At 34.1% G+C, this 20,188-nt stretch overlaps 1 protein-coding gene across 2 annotated transcripts; it reads right to left on the reverse strand.

The window, feature by feature from the left end:
- Positions 1 to 7,946: 7,946 nt before the first annotated feature.
- Positions 7,947 to 19,370, reverse strand: LOC139508231 (uncharacterized). Of its 2 annotated transcripts, XR_011661135.1 has the most exons (5): positions 19,238 to 19,370; positions 17,729 to 17,849; positions 11,756 to 11,962; positions 9,654 to 9,929; positions 7,947 to 9,186 (listed from the first exon to the last, which is right to left on the reverse strand). XR_011661135.1 is itself a non-coding variant. In XM_071295936.1 (4 exons), exons 1-4 carry the CDS (start codon positions 19,291 to 19,293, stop codon positions 9,738 to 9,740), a joined length of 576 nt encoding a protein of 191 aa, XP_071152037.1. In that variant the 5' UTR covers positions 19,294 to 19,370; the 3' UTR covers positions 7,947 to 9,737. The 2 variants fall into 2 exon arrangements, 1 of the variants encoding a protein (XP_071152037.1); XM_071295936.1 differs by having other exon boundaries at positions 7,947 to 9,929.
- Positions 19,371 to 20,188: the final 818 nt, after the last annotated feature.

Consider the following 20,188-nt stretch of genomic DNA (forward strand, 5'->3'; position numbering starts at 1 on the left):
CTACCTCCTTTGTTACATTTACAAGGGACCTGTGTTATATAAGGTACAGTACATCCTCAAATGGTACATTCACCAGGGACCTGTTATATACAGGGTACTACACCCTCCTATGTTACATTTACCATGGACCCGTGTTATATGAAGTGTACTAAACCGTCATATGTTACATCCACCAGGAACCTGTGTTATAAATTGCACTACACCCTCCTATGTTAAATCCACCAGAGACCTGTGTTATATAAGGTGCACTACACCCTCAAACGTTACATTCACAAAGGACCTGTTTTATATATGGTGTACTACACCCTCCTATGTTACAATTACCAGGGACCTGTGTTATATATGGTGTACTACACCCCCCCAATGTTAAATTTACCAAAAACCTGTGTTATATATGGTGTACTACACCTTCCTATGTTACATTTACCAGGGACCTGTGTTATATAAGGTGTACTACACCTTCCTATGTTACATTTACCAAGGACCTGTGTTATATAAGGTATACTACACCTTCCTATGTTACATTTACCAGGTACCCGTGTTATATATGTTGTACTACACCCTACTATGTTTCAACCACCATAGACCTGTATTATATAGAATGAACTTCACATTCCTATGTTACATCCACCTGGGACCTGTGTTATATAAAATGCACTACATCCTCTTATGTTAAAACCACCAGAGACCTCTATTATATAAAATGCACTTCACCCTCCTTTGTTACATTCACCAGGGTCCTGTGTTATATACGGTGCTCTACACCCTCCTATGTTACATTCACCAGGGACCTGTGTTATATACGGCGCATTACACCTTCCTGTTACATTCACGAGGGACCTGTGTTATATACGGTGCACTACACCCTCCTATGTTACAATCACCAGGGACCTGTGTTATATACAGCGCATTACACCCTCCTGTTACATTCACCAGGGACCTGTGTTTCATAAGGCGTACTACACACTCCTGTTCCATACAGCAGAGACCTGTGTTATATATGGTGACCTTCCAGTGGCGGATCCACTGACTGCATAAGAGGGGCGCCCGCTCCAGTCATGCTTCAGTGAATCCCTATATAATCAGCCAAATCTTTTGCCACAAAAGGGGGCGGGCCCCCTGGCCCCCCCTAAATCCGCCTCTGCCTACACCCTCTTATGTTACATCAACCTGGGACCTGTGTTATTTAAGGTGCACTACACACTCCTGTTACATTCAGCAGAGACCTGTGTTATATGAGGCGCACTACACCCTCCTATGTTACATTTACAAGGGACCCGTGTTATATATGGTGTACTTCATCCTCCTGTTACAACCGACAGGGACCTGTGCCTTATATGGTGTACTACACCCTCCTATGTTACATTCCACAGGGACTTGTGTTAAATAAGGTGTACAACTTCCTTCTAAATTACATCCACCAGGGACCTGTGTTATACAAGCTACATTTCACCCTCCTATGTTACATTCACCAGAGACCTGTGCTATATAAGGTGTACTACATCCTCCTATGTTACATCCACAAGGGACCTGTGTTATATAAGGTGCACTACACACTCCTATGTAACATTCACCAGAGACCTGTGTTATACAAGGTGTACTACACCCTCCTATATTACATTCGCCAGGGACCTGTGTTATATAAGGTGTACTACATCCTCCTATGTTATGTACACCAGGGACTTGTAATATATAAGGTGCACTACACACTCCTATGTTACATTCACCAGAGACCTGTAATAAAAGGTGCACTATATCCTAATATGTTACATTCACCAGGAGCTTATATCATATAAGGCATACCGTACACCCTCCTTTGTTACATTCACCAGAGACCTGTAGTAAAAGGTGCACTATATCCTCATATGTTACATTCACCAGGGTCTTATATCATATAAGGCATACCGTACACCCTCCTATATTACATTTACAAGGGACCCGTGTTACATATGGTGTACTTCACCATCCTGTTACAACCGACAGGGACCTGTGCCTTATATGGTGTACATGTACTACACCCTCCTATGTTACATTCCACAGGAACTTGTGTTATATAAGGTGTACTACATCCTCCTATGTTACATCCACAAGTGACCTGTGTTATATAAGGTGCACTACACACTCCTATGTAACATTCACCAGAGACCTGTGTTATACAAGGTGTACTACACCCTCCTATATTACATTCGCCTGGGACCTGTGTTATATAAGGTGTACTACATCCTCCTATGTTATGTACACCAGGTACTTGTGTTATATAAGGTGCACTACACACTCCTATGTTACATTCACCAGAGACCTGTAATAAAAGGTGCACTATATCCTCATATGTTACATTCACCAGGGGCTTATATCATATAAGGCATACCGTACACCCTCCTTTGTTACATTGACAAGGGACCTGTGTTATATCAGGTACAGTACATCTTCAAATGTTACATTCACCAGGGACCTGTTATATACAAGGTACTACACCCTCCTATGTTACATTTACCATGGACCCGTGTTATATGAGGTGTACTAAACCGTAATATGTTACATCCACCAGGAACCTGTGTTATAAATTGCACTACACCATCATATGTTAAATCTACCAGAGATCTGTGTTATATAAGATGCACTACACCCTCAAACGTTACATTCACAAAGGACCTGTTTTATATATGGTGTACTACACCTTCCTATGTTACATTTACCAGGGACCTGTGTTATATATGATGTACTACACCTTCCTATGTTACATTTACCAAGTACCCATGTTATATGAGGTGTACTACACCTTCCTATGTTACATTTACCAGGGACCTGTGTTATATTAGGTGTACTACACTTTCCTATGTTACATTTACAAGGTGCCCGTGTTATATATGGTGTACAACTACCTTCTATGTTACAACCACCATAGATCTGTATTATATAAAATGCACTTCACACTCCTATGTTATATCCACCTTGGACCTGTGTTATATAAAATGCACTACATCCTCTTATGTTAAAACCATCAGAGACCTGTATTATATAAAATGCACTTCACCCTCCTTTGTTACATTCACCAGGGACCTGTGTTATATACGGTGCACTACATCCGCTTATGTTACATCCATCAGGGACCTGTGTTATATACAGTGCACTACACCCTCCTATGTTACATTCACCAGGGACCTGTGTTATATACGGCGCACTACACCCTCCTGTTACATTCAACAGAGTCCTGTGTTATATACGGTGCACTACACCCGCCTATGTTACATTCACCAAGGACCTGTGTTATATACGGCGCACTACACCCTCCTGTTACATTCAACAGTGTCCTGTGTTATATACGGTGCACTACATCCTCTTATGTTACATCCATCAGGGACCTGTGTTATATACGGTGTACTACACCCTCCTATGTTACATTCACCAGAGACCTGTGTTATATAAGGTGTACTACATCCTCCTATGTTACATTTACCTGGGACCTGTGTTATATAAGGTGCACTACACCCTCCTGTTACATTCAACAGGGACCTGTGTTATACAAGGTGCACTACAGCCTCCTATGTTATGTACACCAGGGACCTGTGTTATATAAGGTCAATCACTATGACCTTATTTTCTACAATGTTCTACAGATCTTGTTTTGCTGATTATTAATTCCTATGGCAGTTTCTTACGATATAATATAAGTTTTAAGTATACAGGTAAAAACATGGAAACTAGCAAACAATCTTCATTTTAATGGGGTTACACTTTAATAAGTCATCTGATATTTTTGGTACAAACACTAAATGTACTTATACCTCAACATAGCATTTCTGTGCACCCCAAGTGAGTTAAAAATGAGAAAGTTCAACATCCTTTCATTTGTGGAAAATATAAGGAACATGCAAATCCTGATAATGTGCACACCTTTAGAATATGTACTAACACCCTACATAATATAAATGTTCTAGCTAGAACACTGTAGGAGTTAGCTAGACAAACCAACTACCCTATGTGGACAGTGGGATATGTTAGACAGTGGTCAAACAAAATTCCACACGAAGTAACATAATTATGTAAGTATTCAGGAATTGAAATAAAACCCATAGATCTTTAGCCAAAAAACCTTCAACATTTAACTTAATTTGCAAAATAGAAGAAAAAACTAATTTTCATTGTGCTTTGTCACATCTCTTTTTGAGTCCAAAATTTAAAGAACTAAAATGGAGACTGGTGTACCTGTATCTAGATTTCAGCATCAAAACGAGTATATTTTGTAGTAAATCAAAAACACTCCTCATATAACCACCACTTACAAATTTATTTTCTCATATAACCACCACTTACAAATTTATTTTAAGATAATGATTAACTACAAATTATACACATATATTCATTTAATATATACAAATAGTGAATGAACATTTAACAATAAATGATTCAAATATGATAGTGATGTTACAAGGTGAGACATACATATATGTAGATGAATAAATGCAAAATGTAGCAACATCAGATAGTTCACATAATTATGATCGTTAAATAATGTATACAAAAATGAAATGAAATTTTTATATTGATTAAAATTAATTTTGCAATAATGTTATGAATGTTATAAGTGTATATACAAATATATATTTATAAATGTAAATGATTCAAAGTAAACAGTAATAACTATAAAATTTCACACCAATTTACAAATTCAGATAAGTTATATATAAATAAAGTATTTGTACTTGATTTCAACTAATCATTCAAATTGATTACATGTTTAGCAAGTACAATTTTTGCAATTGAAAACTCTCTTTAAAAATTTAGTAAATATATAGAATATTTCACCCGTAATATACTGATTAAAATAAAAAAACACTATTTATTAAATAAATTATTTGAATGTGTAGTTACTCAAAAATATAGCATTTTATAGGCGAGTCTGAAGTTTTGTTGTGGCTCAGGTAAAAATAAAATCTGGTCAAGAAAGTTCAATGCATTATATTGTTACTATTTATATATATGTTCCTGCACAATTCATCATCTTAAACAGAAACAAAGTAAGAATTGATTTTATTGTCCATAATAATAGAAAGCAAACTTATATTCAAAGTAAAACACAATCAAGTAGATTATTTTTTGTTTAAATATCACATATTTCTTTTACAAGTTATCTATTAATGTGTATAAATAACTGCCATCATTTTTGCATATGCACAAATAAGAATAACAATATAGATATAAGAACAAAGTCGAATACATTCAGTTAAAATTTAACACCTGTCTTTTAATGCTTTTGTCAATAAACAGAACTCTTAAAGAGCCTGTGTTGCTCACCTGCATCTTTCAGAATGGCCACTTTTAAGTAACAAGAGGCTCTCAAGAGCCTGAATCGCTCACCTGAATTTTTTTGGTTTAATCTCTCATCAATGATTATTTTGGCTTTTCAATTTATTTAAATGTTCTTGAAATCGTCCTATTCTCTTCAAAAGCCAAAAAAAAAATCAATTTCTCCTATGTTCTATTTTAGCCATAGGAGCTATGTTTCTTGACATACAAGGAAATGAAATATAAAATTTATACTAGATACTCTGAAACTCTGAAACTCATTTAGCCTAAGTTTGGCTGAAATTGATACAGCAGTTTCAAAGGAGAAGATTTTTTAAAGTAAGTCAACATGATGAACAAATTGTGAAAAAAGTTTTTAAAGGGCAATAACTCCTTAAGAGGTCAATTGACAATTTTGGTCAATTTGACTTATTTGTAGATCTTACTTTGCTGATCATTTTTGCTGTTTACAGTTTATCTTTATCTATAATAATATTCAAGATAATGACCAAAAACTGCAAAATTTCCTTAAAATTACCAATTAAGTGGCAGCAACCCAACAATGGTTTGTTTGATTCATCTGAAAATTTCAGGGCTGATAGATCTTGACCTAATGAACATTTTTACCCCATGTCAGATTTGCTCTAAATGCTTTCGTTTTTGAGATATAAGCCAAAAACTGCATTTGACCCCTATGTTCTATTTTAAGTAACGGTGGCCATGTTTTTTGACGAATCAAAAATCTAAGCACACACTTTGTGCAGGATAATCTAAAGAACAATCATGCTAAGTTTCATCCAAATCCATTCAGTAGTTTCAGAGGAGAAGATTTTTTAAAGTTAGCAAATATGATGAACAAATTGTGAAAAATTGCCATTAAAGGACAATAACCCCTTAAGGGGTCAATTGACAATTTTGGTCATATTAACTTATTTGTAGATCTTACTTTGCTGATCATTTTTGCTGTTTACAGTTTATCTTTATCTATAATAATATTCAAGATAATGACCAAAAACTGCAAAATTTCCTTAAAATTACCAATTAAGTGGCAGCAACCCAACAATGGTTTGTTTGATTCATCTGAAAATTTCAGGGCTGATAGATCTTGACCTAATGAACATTTTTACCCCTGTCAGATTTGCTCTAAATGCTTTCGTTTTCGAGATATAAGCCAAAAACTGCATTTGACCCCTATGTTCTATTTTAGGTAACGGCGGCCATGTTTTTTGACGGATCAAAAATCGAAGCGCACACTTTGTGCAGGATACTCTAAGGAACAATCATGCTAAGTTTCATTCAAATCCATTCAGCAGTTTCAGAGGAGAAGATTTTTTAAAGTTAGCAAATATGATGAACAAATTGTGAAAAATTGCCATTAAAGGACAATAACCCCTTAAGGGGTCAATTGACAATTTTGGTCATATTAACTTATTTGTAGATCTTACTTTGCTGATCATTTTTGCTGTTTACAGTTTATCTTTATCTATAATAATATTCAAGATAATGACCAAAAACTGCAAAATTTCCTTAAAATTACCAATTAAGTGGTAGCAACCCAACAATGGTTTGTTTGATTCATCTGAAAATTTCAGGGCTGATAGATCTTGACCTAATGAACATTTCTACCCCCTGTCAGATTTGCTCTAAATGCTTTCGTTTTCGAGATATAAGCCAAAAACTGCATTTGACCCCTATGTTCTATTTTAGGTAACGGCGGCCATGTTTTTTGACGGATCAAAAATCGAAGCGCACACTTTGTGCAGGATACTCTAAGGAACAATCATGCTAAGTTTCATTCAAATCCATTCAGTAGTTTCAGAGGAGAAGATGTTTGAAAAATTGTTAACGACGACAGACGACGACGACGACGACGACGACGACGACGTCGACGACGACGGACGCCAAGTGATAAGAAAAGCTCACATGGCCTTTTAGGCCAGGTGAGCTAAAAATCATCATAAAAGGAGAATAACTTTATTAGTTAACTTGCAATTTAAGTCATTTTAACACATTTGTAGATTCTATTCAGCTGAATATTTTTTTGTTTTTAAAGTTTCTATATATCTATTATAGTTTTCAAGATAAAAGGCAAAAAAGAAAAAAAATAGTAATAATTATCATTAAATGGTAAATAACTCAAAAAATTTAATCAAATCAACTAAAGATTTCAGCCATTATGGCTTATCTGTAGATGTTGTCCTGGTGATCATTTTTCTATTACAATTTTTTATCTATCTATATAGTTTTCAAGGAAATAGACAAAACTGCAAAATATTGACTTATTTGTTGATCTTGTCTTGCCAATAATTTTTGCATTTTAAAGTTTTATTTATCATAGTTTTCAAGAAATTGGTAATCCTGGAAAAAAAGGGAAACATCGTCATTAAAGGGCAACAACTTCAATAAGGGGTTGACTGGGGATTTCAATAATGTTGACTTATTTATTAATTTTCTTGTCTTGTTGATCATTTTTGCTATTTAAAGTTTCTGTCTATCTATCATAATTCGAAATAATAGGCAAACATAACTTTTTACTAAACTCAATTAAGGGCAATAACTCGTATAAGAAGTGATCTGACAGTTTTGATGTCAAATGATATTATGTAGATCTCATCATTCTGAAATATTTGTTCCTGCCCAATTTTCTTTATCTATAGCGCTTTCAAGTTAATAGACAAAAATTGCTCTTATATTTTTAGCCATGTGAACCATGTTTGTCGGCAGGCAGGTTGAGATGACACACTTTTTAAAATAGATATCCCGTTGATAATTTTTGCCATGTTTGGTTAAATTTGGTTTAGTAGTTGCAGAGGAGATGATCTATGTATAATTTAACAGAAGACGACAGTTGACAATAAGTGATGTCAAAAGCTCACAGTGGACCTCGTGCCAGGTGAACTAAAAAGGCAAATAGTAATAAAATCTGTATGTATGGTTAAGAGAAAACAGGTTTACAAATAAATAAGATGTTTACTGTAAATATACTTTTATATGTCAGGGCTGGGCTGATAGATGTTACATGATGGTAATTTTTATACAAGAACGGTAAAAGTGACGCCCCAAAAATTGAAACATGATCTGTGTTTTGTGGTAATTGGCATTGTGCATATAAGAGGGGCGAAAGATACCAGAGGGACATTCAAACTCCTAGATCAAAAATAAACTGACAACGCCATGGCTACAAAAGATAAAGACAAACAGACAAACAATAGTACACAAAACACAACATAAGATTCATAACATTTGGTTGAGGCAAACTAAAGTAAGAGAAGGGATACCAAAAAGTCAACAATTTTTCCATTTGTAGAAGGGCATAACTTTAGAACAGTAAAAGTGACGCCACCAAAATTCAAACTTGATCTGTGTTTTTGTGGTAATAAGCATTGTGTATAAATTTCATAACATTTGGTGGAGGCAAACTAAAGTTAGAGAAGGGAAACCAATTTTGGGACGGACGTACAGACGGACAAGGGTTAATCGCAATACCCCCTCCGCTATGGCGGGGGCATAAAAATTGATCTGCACTGATTTTTCAAACTTGTTCTAGACATTGCTGACCTTCAATATAAATTCTATAAATATCTTGCAAGAATAGTACACAGGAGAGCACTTACAAGACTGGATGGATGCAGGGTATTTCTATGTCCCTTGCAATGTGTCAAACAGGGGATGATAAGTAATGGATAATAGATGAATTTCACCATTCTTGCATTTTCTAGTACATTTCCTATGTCACAATAATGTTAATATATATACATATCTTTATATCTAGCTCTGAAAATAACTCTGATGCTGTATAAATAAACTTTTTGTTGCTTTGTTCTTGAATTACAAAATGTTGTGGCAACAATTTCACTAAGATTTTGTACTAAAAAATAAATGTATTTTAAGAGATTCCACCTCTAGGTGTAATACCATCATTGATTTTCCCCTATTAGTCTTTGTTAAATTTGCACTTTTCAAAAAATTGTGCAGAATTTATCTTTGTTTCAAATAAAGAAATACTTGGCATGAGTAAAGTTTTATCCTGTCCAGTTCTATATAAAAAGTTTCACATAACATTTCATTGCATATAAGAAAATAAAAATCATTGGAAGTTAACCAATCAAATTTCTCCTCTTATTCTATCTGTGTACAAGGTTTAGTAACCATGTAACCTCAAGATTACAAAATTTTCTATAGAAATCACAAATAAAAATAATGGTGTTTTGAAATACCCAAGACATATGTTTATGACACAGAAATAGTTTTACTGCAATAAAATGTAGGATTAATTACCTACAACGGTCAAATTCAAGGGAATATTTTTTAAGACCTACTTTCGTATGCAACCAGATGTGACGTACCATGATTTGGTGGTATTACACCTCTATATTCATTACTATGAATCAACTTTGGTATTCACTTTAGCTTTGATAGGGTGAGCAGATTCTAGTAACACAAAAGGCAGATTATACTTTTGGTATTCCTAATCTTTGTCGGTTTCCTAAACGTAGAAAAGCTTTTATCAGCTGGCTCCTCTCCCTTGCCTTTAATATATCATAAGGTCCAATAAAATGCAGAGTAGCTTTGTCTTCTGGACCTAATTTATCTTTGATATATGTACAATACCTGGGTGATGTAGACAGGCATGTTATCAGTATCTGAAAAGAAAAATCAGTTATACTTAATTAGTATACCACTAGAAAGTTACTTGTTACCTGCCCAAGAGATGGTATAAAAGACACTTTAAACTGATATTTGTGAATATAGCACACTGGAAAAAAAGTAGAAGTACCCAGTGATCTTGCTCCACAAAATGATAAACCCTTCCCCTTGCAAAGTCCATGATTTGCTAAGGGGAAACCCTAAAAATAATTTTAATAAAAAAATTAAAGAACCTCACATACCCCACACCCCCACATTGTCACTTGACAAACAAAATCTCACCAGATTCCTAAGTTCAAAGACTCATAACTCTACAAAAGTCAACTGATAAAAATTTTCTTGTGGATATGCACAATTAACATATTATGTCCTCATAAACTACAAAGTTTCAACTGTTGCAGTAGTATAATTGGGCCAAAATTCTAAGTTCTAAGGGGCATAACTCCTAGAAAAAAAATTGAATCGTAATTTCCTGCAATAAGTTCATCTACATAGTATGTCCTTATTATCTACAAAGTGTCATGAAATTTTGTTGTGTGGTTTCAGAGAAGTTGCAATGACAAACTGTTGCAGTAGTATATTTTGGCCAAAATTCTAGGTAAAAGGGGCATAACTTCTAGAAAAAAATTGAATCGTAATTTCTTGTCGATATGCACATCTACATAGTATGTCCTTATTATCTACAAAGTTTCATGAAATTCTGTTGTGTGGTTTCAGAGGAGTTGCGATGACAAACTGTTGCAGTAGTATATTTTGGCCAAAATTCTAAGTTAAAGGGGCATTACTCCTACAATAAAAATTGAATCGTAATTTCCTGCCGATATGCACATCTACATAGTAAGTCCTTATTATCTACAAAGTTTCATGAAATTCTGTTGTGTGGTTTCAGAGAAGTTTGGATGACAAACTGTTGCAGTAGTATATTTTGGCCAAAGTTCTAAGTTACAGGGGCATAACTCCTACAAAAAAAAAATCGTAATTTCCTGTCGATATGCACATCTACATAGTAAGTCCTTATTATCTACAAAGTTTCATGAAATTCTGATGTGTGGTTTCAGAGAAGTTGGGATGACAAACTGTTGCAGTAGTATATTTTGGCCAAAATTTTAAGTTAAAGGGGCATAACTTCTACAAAAAAAAAAATCGTAATTTCCTGTCGATATGCACATCTACATAGTAAGTCCTTATTATCTACAAAGTTTCATGAAATTCTGTTGTGTGGTTTCAGAGAAGTTGGGATGACAAACTGTTGCAGTAGTATATTTTGGCCAAAATTCTAAGTAAAAGGGGCATAACTCCTACAAAAAAAAATTCGTAATTTCCTGTCGATATGCACATGTACATAGTAAGTCCTTATTATCTACAAAGTTTCATGAAATTCTGTTGTGTGGTTTCAGAGAAGTTGGGATGACAAACTGTTGCAGTAGTATATTTTGGCCAAAATTCTAAGTTAAAGGGGCATAACTCCTACAAAAAAAAATCGTAATTTCCTGTCGATATGCACATCTACATAGTAAGTCCTTATTTGTTGTGTGGGGTATAATTAACTGCTGACACAGAGAAATGTCTTGCTGTCAGCAGAAAATTCTGAAAAAGACAATTTGAGGGACAGCAGCATTGACAATTAATACAAAGTCGCTAGACCATGACATCGGGACAGGGCATCCAAATAACTAAACTGATTTGTACTGATAGTAATGCAATTTTATAGAAAATATCATTTATCTATCAAAAGGGATCATTAATTTTACTGGACTGAAAGTGTTAATCATTTAAGAGTTGATCGAAACATTTTAATCAATTAGCTATATATTAACATTACCTTTGTCTCATGGAGCAAAAGGCCAAGACATTCTTTTTTGAAGCAAGAATTGCCTAGTCCAATGATCAGCTGTCCAACATGTTGGCTAAATCCTCTTATCTTTGATGGATCCATAGTTTGAAGTGTCTCCTTATCAATAGCCTCTGGTTTTTGTCTAGTAACATGAATCTTTTGATCAACTAATGAATCATTGGTTGAAACTTTAACCTAAGAACAAGGAAAACCATATAGGACCCACTAATTCATAATTAATAACTACTGTACATTCAGAAATTATTGCAAGGTTTCTTTATACAAATAATTTGACTGGTTTAATATCGCAATAATAACTAGAGGCTCTTAAGAGCCGGTGTTGCTCACCTTGGTCAATGTGTTGCAGTGCATATTAAACAAAGGACACTCTACATTATTTAAGACAAGAATAGAATTCATGACAAAACTCTCTGTTTTTGTGTCAGTGACTTGTTTGTAGAACTTACTTTACTGAACATTCTTGCTTACAGTTATCTCTATCTATAATGAGCTTGGCCCAGTAGTTTCAGAGCAGAAAATTTTTGTAGAAGATTAACTCCTGAAGTGGTCAATTGACAATTTTGATCATGGTGACTTATTTGTAGAGCTTACTTTGCTGTTTACAGTTTATCTCTTTCTATTATAATATTCAAGGTTATAACCAATAAACTGCTTCGCTGAGCGCAGCTGGATACGCCCCCAGAGGTCCAACCCTGAACAGTTGGGGCAAAAATGGACACAATATTCAAGCTTGATACAGGTCTGAATTTGGATTGTAATTAAATATTTGACATATTATAGGTTTCTGAATAAATGTAGCCAAAGAACTTGGAATTGGTTATATGAATAAAACCCCAAAACTTGGAAACGGTAATTCTGAAATTTATAAAAAATGAAAGGGAGCTCACGTCAATAGATATAAACAATTCACCAAAGTTTCATGCATATTGGTTAAAGCTTTTTTGAGTTAATGTCCGACATGTTGACGAAGGACGGACGGACAGACGGTCAACGGTATACCATAATACGACCCGTAAACGGGCATAAAAAAACTGCAAAATTTCCTTAAAATTAACAATTCAGGGGCAGCAACCCAACAACAGGTTGTCTGATGCATTTGAAAATTTCAGGGCAGAAAGATTTGTACCTGATAAACAATTTTACTCCTTCTCAGATTTGCTCTAAATGCTTTAGTTTCAGATATATAAGCCAAAATCTGCATTTGACCACAAGGTTCTATTTCTAGCCATGGCAGCCATCTTGGTCAATGGGTGTGGTCATCGGATACATTTTTTAAAGAAGATACCCTAAGCATAATTTAGGCCAAGTTTGGTTTAATTTGGCACAGTAATTTCAGAGGAGATTTTTGTAAAAGACTACAATAAAATGCTCCGCTGGGTGCAGCTTGATACGACCGCAGAGGTCGAACCCTGAACAGTTGGGGCAAGTATGGACACAACATTCAAGCTTGATACAGCACTGAATTTGGATTGTGATTAAATATTTGACATAGCATAGGTTTCTGACACAGAATGAATGTGCTCTAAGAACTAAAAAAATTTTTAATTTACCTATTCAAACCATATCATTATCATTTGCTTTTATATATAAATCATAAATAACCAATTTAAAATGGAAAATTTTAAAGAAGAAAAAAGGGAAAAAAAATCCCCCCCCCCTAATTTTGTGAACCCCCTTATGATTCATCACCCCCAAACTCAATACCAGCCTTCCCTTTGTGGTATGGTACCTTGCAGTACAATTTCATAGAGATCTATACACCTGAACACAAGTTATTGTCTGGAAACTAGAACCAGATGCTCCACAGGGCGTAGCTTTATACGACCGCAGAGGTTGAACCCTGAACGGTTGGGGCAAGTATGGACACAACATTCAAGCTGGATTCAGCTCTAAATTTGGATTGTGATTAAATAGTTGACACAGCATAGGTTTCTGACACAGAATGAATGTGTTCTAATGAACTTAAAATTTTTGTTTTCTCTTACAGCAATTCACTATGCTGTTGAATATTAATCCTCTCAAAAAATGTTTGAAGAAATTTTCTTTTTATTTATGAAATTTCAAATGAGAAAATGGAACCTAATTTTTTTAATCACATCCCCCTTTCCCTTATTCCAAAACTAATCTCAATTAAAATTTCTAATGGAGTTTGCAACAATAACTACTCATTTAAATACATCATAAAATATTAAGATGTAAACAAAACTGCTTGTTATCACTGAATGGTAAAGATTATTTTAATTTATTAGTTGGTAGTAAAAAGTGAATATACATTGTATATTGTATATAACAAAGATTTAAGTTGATTCTGGACAAAGAAAGATAACTCCAATTAAAAAAAATTCTTGCTATTGCACAACATTGTGCAATTAGATATTTCTTGCTTACTATTCTGGACAAAGAAAGATAACTCTAATTAAAAAAAAAATTGCTATTTCCCAATATTGTGTAATTAGATATTTCTTGCCATTGCGCAATACTGTGCAATTGAAAAGACTTGCTATTGCACAATACTTAATATAAAAATTTTAGATCCTGATTTGGACCAATGTAGACCAATTTGAAAACAAGACCAAAAATGAAGAATCTACATACACAGTTAGATTTGGCATATCAAAGAACCCCATTTATTCAATTTGTGATGAAATCAAACAAAGTTTAATTTTGGACCCCGATTTGGACCAACTTGAAAACTGGGCCAATAATCAAGAATCTAAGTACATTTTTAGATTCAGCATATCAAAGAACCCAACCGATTCATTTTTTGTCAAAATCAAACTAAGTTTAATTTTTGACCCTTTGGACCTTAATGTAGACCAATTTGAAAACGAGACCAAAAGTTAAGAATCTACATACACAGTTAGATTCAGCATATCAAAGAACCCCAATTATTCAATTTTGATAAAATCAAACAAAGTTTAATTTTGGACCCTTTGGGCCCCTTATTCCTAAACTGTTGGGACCAAAACTCCGAAAATCAATACCAACCTTCCTTTTATGGTCATAGACCTTGTGTTTAAATTTCATAGATTTCTATTTACTTATACTAACGTTATGGTGCAAAAACCAAGAAAAATACCTTTTTGGGTCCCTTTTTGGCCCCTAATTCCTAAACTGTTGGGACCTAAACTCCCAAAATCAATACCAACCTTCCTTTTGAGGAAAAAAACATTGTGTTTAAATTTCATAGATTTCTATTTACTTATACTAACGTTATGGTGCAAAAACCAAGAAAAATGCTTTTTTGGGTCCCTTTTTGGCCCCTTATTCCTAAACTGTTGGGACCTAAACTCCCACAATCTATACCAACCTTCCTTTTGTGGAAAAAAACATTGTGTTTAAATTTCATTGATTTCTATTTACTTAAACTAAAGTTATTGTGCGAAAACCAAGAACAATGCTTATTTGGGCCCTTTTTTGGACCCTAATTCCTAAAATGTTGAAACCAACACTCCCAAAATCAATCCCAAGATTTCTTTTGTCGTCATAAACCTTGTGTCAAAATTTCATAGATTTATATTAACTTAAACTATAGTTATAGTGCGAAAACCAAGAAAATGCTTATTTGGGCCTTTTTTGGCCCCTAATTCCTAAAATATTGGGACCAAAACTCCCAAAATCAATACCAACCTTTCTTTTGTGGTCATAAACCTTGTGTTAAAATTTCATAGATTTCTATTCACTTTTACTAAAGTTCGAGTGCAAAAACTAAAAGTATTCAGACGACGACGACGACGCAGACGACGACGCCAACGTGATAGCAATATACGACGAAAATTTTTTCAAATTTTGCGGTCGTATAAAAATGCCTGTTTTTTGGCCTCTTTTTGGCCCCATATTCCTAAACATTTAAAGTAATTACCCCCAAACTCAAACCCAGCTTTCCCTTTGTGATATGGAACCTTGTAGTACAATTTCATAAAGATCCATACACTTACACACAAGTTATTGTCATGACTCTAGAAAAATGCTTGTTTTTTGCCCCTTTTTTTGCCCCTAATTCCTACAATTTTGAGGCAATTACCCCAAAATCAATCCAAACATTCCCTTTGTGATATGGAACCTTGCAGTACAATTTCAGAGAGATACATACACTTGCACAAGTTATTGTCTGGAAACTAGAAAAATGCTTATTTTTGGCCCCTTTTTCCTAAACGTTTTGGGCAATTACCCCCAAAACTCAATTCCAGCTTTCCCTTTGTAATATGGACCCTTGTAGTACAATTTCAGAAAATTCCATACACTTACACACAAGTTATTGTCATGAAACTAGAAAAATGCTTGTTTTTTGCCCCTTTTTTAGCCCCTAATTCCTAAAATTTTAAGGCAATTACCCCAAAATCAATCCAAACATTCCCTTTGTGATATGGAACCTTGTGGTACAATGTCAGAGAGATCCATACACTAACACACAAGTTATGTCAGGAAGTTACAAAAATGCTTATTTTTGGCCCCTAATTCCTTAACTGTTTGTACCATAATCCCCAAAATCAATCCCAACTTTCCTTTTGTGGTATCGAACCTTATGGTAAAATTTCATAGAGATCCATTCACTTAAACTAAAGTTAAGAGTGCGAAAACCAATCGGTCTTCATAGACTAAATGTAGTTTTCATGATTTTAAACACCATTTTATATGATAAAATAAAGAATTTATCAGATTTGAGAGGAGTATAGAGATAAAGGGTTACTTTGAAAATAATGTCAAAAATATTACTTGAATAAGTTATTTTTAACATTTTTGAAAAAAAATAGAAATTACACTTACCTATTAAAGGCACATAATTGAATTAGGTTACAAATTATAAATAACTTCAGGTCTTAATTAATTCACAAGTATCAATCTATTTATATCAGTCTACCTTCAAGATTTTAGAGGAAAATGATAATTTAATAGTCCCAAGAGACCAATCTTTGACCCAGAAGCGTTGGTATGTAAGATAAGTGTGTGGGAAAGTTAATTAGTGTTTCTGAAGAATTAGTTTTTATATATCAAGGGAAAAATAACCAGATAACTGTGAAAATTATTTAAAGCTAGTAAAATCTGTATTCTTAAACACCTATAAAAATAATATTTAGAAAAATAACTTGTATAAGTTATATTTAAATTAGCCTCGTTTTCAACATTACTTGTATAGGTAATTTTAATTGTTACTTGTTTAAGTAATGCCCCTGACTGATCTATTATAATATTCAAGATAATAACAAAAAACTGCAAAATTTCCTTAAAATTACAAATTCAGAGGCAGCAACCCAACAACGGATTGTCTGATGCATCTGAAAATTTCAGGGCAGATAGATCTTGGCCTGATGAACATATTCACCCCTGTCAGATTTGCTCTAAATGCTTTAGTTTCAGAGATATAAGCCAAAAACTGCATTTTACACCCATGTTCTATTTTTAGCCATGGTGGCCATCTTGGTTAATGGGCGGGGTCATCGAATAGTTTTTTTATAACTAGATACCCTAAGGATGATTTAGGCAAAGTTTGCTTTAATTTGGACCAGTAGTTTCAGAGGATATGATTTTTGTAAAAGTTAAGGGACGACGATGATGATGGACGCCAAGTGATGAGAAAAGCTCACTTGGCCCTTTGGGCCAGTTGAGCTAAAAATTGCATTCTGATATCTGATACATAGTTCTGTATGCAGATTTCTTAAGTCTAGTCTTGTAAGTGCTCTCCTGTGTACTATTTTTGCCAAATATTTAAAGAATTTATATCGAAGGTTTATATCAGATGGCTTAAAATTTCTCCACTGATTTTTTTCAAAAAACTAAAATCCATGAACATGTATTGTAGCTTTTGCTCATACCACATGTACCACGAAAATATAAGTACTTTCACAGTTTTTGAGTTATATGTTTTACAATTGGAAATGAAAATTAATTGTTGACACACAAGCCTGAATTTTTTTACTTTATTTATATATGAAGAAGTACCTCTGCAACTGTCATTATCTGTATTACATCAGGCATTTCATTTGATGAAATTCTGAAAGTTAAGTCTGGAACTGCCACAACACGTACATCCTTGATCATGGTTTCCTCGACCAATCCTATACTACAAAAAGAACCATTTTCAAAATTAACCTTTCATCATTTTCATATACAGGGTACCAGGATTTGATGATTTAGGTCGAGTCAATCGATTGCGATCTTGTTTTAATCAGTTATTTAAGGTGGTTACAATATTTCATGGATTTTAAATATGTCAAGGGCTAAATATTTTTGTGAGGTTTTTTGTTGATGCTTTTCTTGTCACTGATTTTGATCTTCCTAAATGTTTATAGGACAAGGTACAATTTGGGCTAAAAGTGAAAACTGTATGACTGGCATGAGGACCTTGCAAGGTACACACATTCCAAATATAGTTATCCTATTACTTAGAATAAGAGAGAATTCAACAATACAAAAAATTTTAACTTTTTTTTCAAGTAGTCACTGAACCATAAAAATGAGGTCAAGGACATTGGACATTGTGACTGACAGAAACTTCGTAACATGAGGCATCTATATACAAAGTATGAAGCATCTAGGTCTTCCACCTTCTAAAATATATAGCTTTTAAGAAGTGAGCTAACACCGCCGCCGCCGTAGCCGCCGCCGTAGCCGCCGCCGTAGCCGCCGCCGGAACACTATCCCTAAGTCGAGCTTTCTGCAACTAAAGTCGCAGGCTCGACAATAAAACCACTGCAAGCAAAACGCATTTTTATTGTGCCATTCTTTAATTCTTATCTGGTGTCTATTTGAAAGCAGAAGTCATTGATATCATCTTTCACTGTGGATAGACAGGATAATGTTCCATGTCTTGGGCATTCGTCTTTACCAAACATAATACCTTTATTTCCTGCAGATGTTGTTTGATCTGTTTTAGAATCCTGCAACCAAAACCAGACGTCTTTAATCATGTTTTCAAAATTAAATTGCCATAAAAGTTATTGCCTTTATTGAGGACATATTATTGCTAAAAGTTTTGAGATGTTCTGGTGTTTTAAAGTGGACACGCTTTGCAAATAATAATAATTGAACACCTTTGGATCATTTAGGATTTTGAGGACACGTTTGGGCATTGTTGGGGAGATTGACACTTTTGGAAGTGTTACATATACATTGTATCATGTCTGTCTGAATTCAAAATTATAAAGAAATAACATTTTCATTCCACTAATTAAGCTTGCTCATGTTGTTTCAATTCTTGTTGTAGCAAGATGTTGGTAAGGAATCTTACTGCTATTCTCAATTTAAAAAAAACAAGATCTTACTGGTTTTACATGTATGTACATGTATTGTAACACAATAGTCCAGCAATGTGAAAAAAAACCCTGAAAAGTCAGTCCTCATTCTGCAGTATGTTAAGGTTAAGCACAAAGTGGTTAAAGAAACAGTCTTGTCAATAGTCATGATAGTAATGGTCAAAATTTATTTTCACCATATTTTTAAAGAATTTACCTTCCCTTTAGGTTACACATTCTGCAAAACTTCTCCAGCATTGTTGTGAACCTCATTTCTTCCACTGTTCTAGAAGTCAACAACAAATCATAAAGTATTTCTTTTAGGTCATTTGAAAGTCATGTCTTCCAGCTTCAATATGATGTATCAAAACTCTGAAAAAAAAATCCTAATTATTTATATAAGAACTGGACACTGCTTAGAGGTGCATAGAATCTGCTGTCGATTTGGAAACTTGTTCTATAATCTATTATTAAGTCAGACTTGGTGTCTATTTGAGTCGTACCTGTACATATATATATATGCAAAATCAAATAAATGGGGAATATGTCTATGGGACACAGATGATGCCCCCGCTAGCATATCATATAAAGTTATAAAGGGCAGGGTTTTCCCCGAGTCAATTATTTTTTTCACCAACTTACATAAATATATTTTTCGTTTAAAATGTTCCTTCTTTCTAACTCCCCCCCCCCCCCCCCCCATTTACTTTTTAAAAGATACTATAAAAATAGCAATATAGACATCATAATTTTGACTTCTGGGACACAAGATTCATCTTCAAAAGTTTATCGGATATACATTTCCCTTCCAGTTGAAGGATAAAGACTAAAGGCAGAGACTTTTCTTACTTTTCAACAGGTTTTGGAACAACCCTCCAAATGTGGGATATCCCTTAAATAAGGGACTGTCCCTCAGACAAGGGATCATTTTGCTGTTGTAGAAAAGTAAAAAGAAAAATTTAGCTTTTTTTTACTTAAAAGGGGAAAAATTCATTATATTTGGAACAACTTTTCTTAAAGAGGGGTCCACTTATTTTTAAAAATAAGAAGATACATGTATAAGTCCAGGAATATTACAAAATTCTTGGACATGTTTTGACCATATAATACCAGATAGTTGTATAGTTCTTTGGGAAAAGTTTCTTCAAATGATATGAATATGTGCCCT

This window comes from Mytilus edulis, unplaced genomic scaffold (assembly GCF_963676685.1).
Source record: "Mytilus edulis unplaced genomic scaffold, xbMytEdul2.2 SCAFFOLD_249, whole genome shotgun sequence".
Classification (NCBI taxonomy): Eukaryota; Metazoa; Mollusca; class Bivalvia; order Mytilida; family Mytilidae; genus Mytilus; species Mytilus edulis.